The sequence below is a fragment of the Engraulis encrasicolus genome, chromosome 23 (assembly GCF_034702125.1).
Source record: "Engraulis encrasicolus isolate BLACKSEA-1 chromosome 23, IST_EnEncr_1.0, whole genome shotgun sequence".
Lineage (NCBI taxonomy): Eukaryota > Metazoa > Chordata > Actinopteri > Clupeiformes > Engraulidae > Engraulis > Engraulis encrasicolus.
Window position 1 is genome coordinate 50,035,881 of NC_085879.1, and position 2,500 is coordinate 50,038,380.

General features: G+C 46.4%; 1 protein-coding gene across 1 annotated transcript in view; it reads left to right on the forward strand.

Annotated features, from left to right (window-relative positions):
• abcc12 (ATP-binding cassette, sub-family C (CFTR/MRP), member 12) overlaps positions 1-2,500 on the forward strand; it is a 56,156-nt gene that overhangs the window by 31,398 nt on the left and 22,258 nt on the right. Inside the window, exons 15-17 of the mRNA XM_063189983.1 lie at positions 599-802; positions 1,199-1,333; positions 2,198-2,291. Of these exons, the coding sequence (XP_063046053.1) occupies positions 599-802; positions 1,199-1,333; positions 2,198-2,291 (433 nt within the window). The remainder of the gene's footprint in view (positions 1-598; positions 803-1,198; positions 1,334-2,197; positions 2,292-2,500) is intronic.

Here is a 2,500-nt window from a genome sequence, read left to right on the forward strand (position 1 = left end):
ATTCTTAAGAATCGAAAAGAATCGAATCGCTGGCCCCTGTGCAATGCCCTAGCTCCATAACACAATAGTAGTGGAAAAGTAATTGGAAAAAATCGAATTGAACCGAATCGCATCGTATCGTGGGGAATTCTTAAGTATCGAAAAAAAATTGAATCCCTGATTTAAGAAATCGATACCGTATCGTATCGTCATGAAGGCTGTGATTTACACCCCTAGTGTGTGTGTGTGTGTGTGTGTGTGTGTGTGTGCGCGTGCGTGCGTGTGTGTGTATCTGTAATGGTGTATGCTGGGAGGAGAGATATTTACCTGTCTCACTGTGTGTGTGTGTGCGTGTGTGTGTGCGTGTGTGTGTGTGTGTGTGTGTGTGTGTGTGTGTGTGTGTAGATAGGAGAGCTTGGCACGTGCAGTGTATTCTGGTCTCACCACTCGTGTGTGTTTGTGCGTGTGTGTGTGTGTGTAGATAGGGGAGCGTGGTTTGAACCTGTCTGGCGGCCAGAAGCAGCGCATCAGCGCGGCACGAGCAGTGTATTCTGGTCTCACCACTGTGTGTTTGTGTGTGTGTGTGTGTGTGTGTGTGTGTGTGTGTGTGTGTGTGTAGATAGGAGAGCGTGGTTTGAACCTGTCTGGTGGCCAGAAGCAGCGCATCAGCGTGGCACGAGCCGTGTACTCAGGCAGAGATATCTACCTGCTGGACGACCCGCTGTCCGCCGTCGACGCCCACGTGGGGAAACACATCTTCCAGGAGTGTGTCAAGAAGAGCCTCAAGGGGAAATCAGTCATACTGGTCACACACCAGCTACAGGTACACACACACACACACACCACCTACACACACGCACACACACCAGCTACAGGTACGCACGCGTGCACTCACGCACACTCACACACACACACACACACACACACACACACACACACACACACACACACACACACACACGCGCGCGCATGCACACATACAAACACAAGTATTGTGTTTACAGAAGATGACAGTATTATGATACTATGATATGATATGATACTGTACTGCATTTGGGTATCATTTGTGACTCATATTTACAATGCAAAAACATCGATTTCTTAACATTTTCAAAATGCATACATGTTATTTTGCAGTGAAGCTCTGCTTCTTTGTGATGATGTGTGTCTATTGGCTCTGCTCTGGTCAGATCTTGAGTTCTCTGATCTCATCCAATAGTATCTCGAGTTCTGTGATGAAGTGCTCCTATTGGAGGACGGGGAGATCAAGGAGGCGGGGCCTCACTCTGCCCTCATGAAGGATAACAGCCGCTACGCTACGCTAATCGCTAACTACCAGATGGAGCAGACACAGGTACACACACACACACACACACACACACAAACACACATGCACACACACGCACACAAACAACCACACTTAAATTGGTTAATGTGTGCTGTGAAATGCATGGTGATTTCTCCCTCAGTAGTGTTTTAAAGTGATGGTTGTAGATGGGGGAGTAGATGGGTGTCATGGCATGTGATTTTAGAGTGGTAATTTTGGAGATACTACCAGGGCCCATTACCCCTCATATATTTGGAATAACTTGGTAACTCGGATAATGTTCGCGCAAAGTAGAAAACACTTTGGGGGGTGGACTACTGGATGGATGTCACGGTTCAAATGGCCTTGGGGTGAATCTACTCTGACTACTCTGAATCTACTCTGGACCATCACTTTAACTTTAACTCTCTGAATGGTTGCTCCATCTTATCAAAAACACATTTTTAATGAGCATCTACTTTAACTACTCACAGATTTGAAAATCCAGTTAAAATGACAGAATCAATGTCGATGAGTGAGTCGTCTTTCATTTATTTTCCCTGCTCCACTACGTACATTTAAATTTTCACTACGTCACATCTCTGAAAATCAAGTTAAAATGGCAGAATCAATGTCGATGGGTGAGTCCATGCGAGCGGCCATTGTGGCTGAAACTACTGTTTATCTTCCCCTTCTCTACATCTACATTTTTGCGATGTCACATCTCTGAAAATCCCATGATCCTGATTGGTTGTACTGCATTTTTGTTTGGGATCTGGTGAATCCGATTGGTCCTCCAGACCGTGTGAGCTCACAAAGGAAATTCAGGCTCGGAGTGTTTTGATAGGTGCATGTCTGTGTGGGTGTTCTGTAAGGTGTGTTCTGATTGACTGATGTTTGTGTTCTGATTAGGAGCAGAATAAAGAGGAGGCGGCTGATTCGCTGTCAGAGGAGGCGCCTCAGCCAATAGAAGACAAGGCTGTCAAGAACGGAATCATCAACACCGGTACACACCTTGTGCCTGTGTCTGAGTGCGTGTGTGTGTTTATGTGTGTGTGTGTGTGTGTGTGTGTGTGTGTGTGTGTGTGTGTGTGTGTGTGTGTGTGTGTGTGTGTGTGTGTGTGTGTGTGTCTGAGTGCGTGTGTGTGTGTGTGTGTGTGTGTTTGTGTGTGTGTGTGTGCGTGCGCGTGCGCTTATCATGTTTTTGCGTTAACG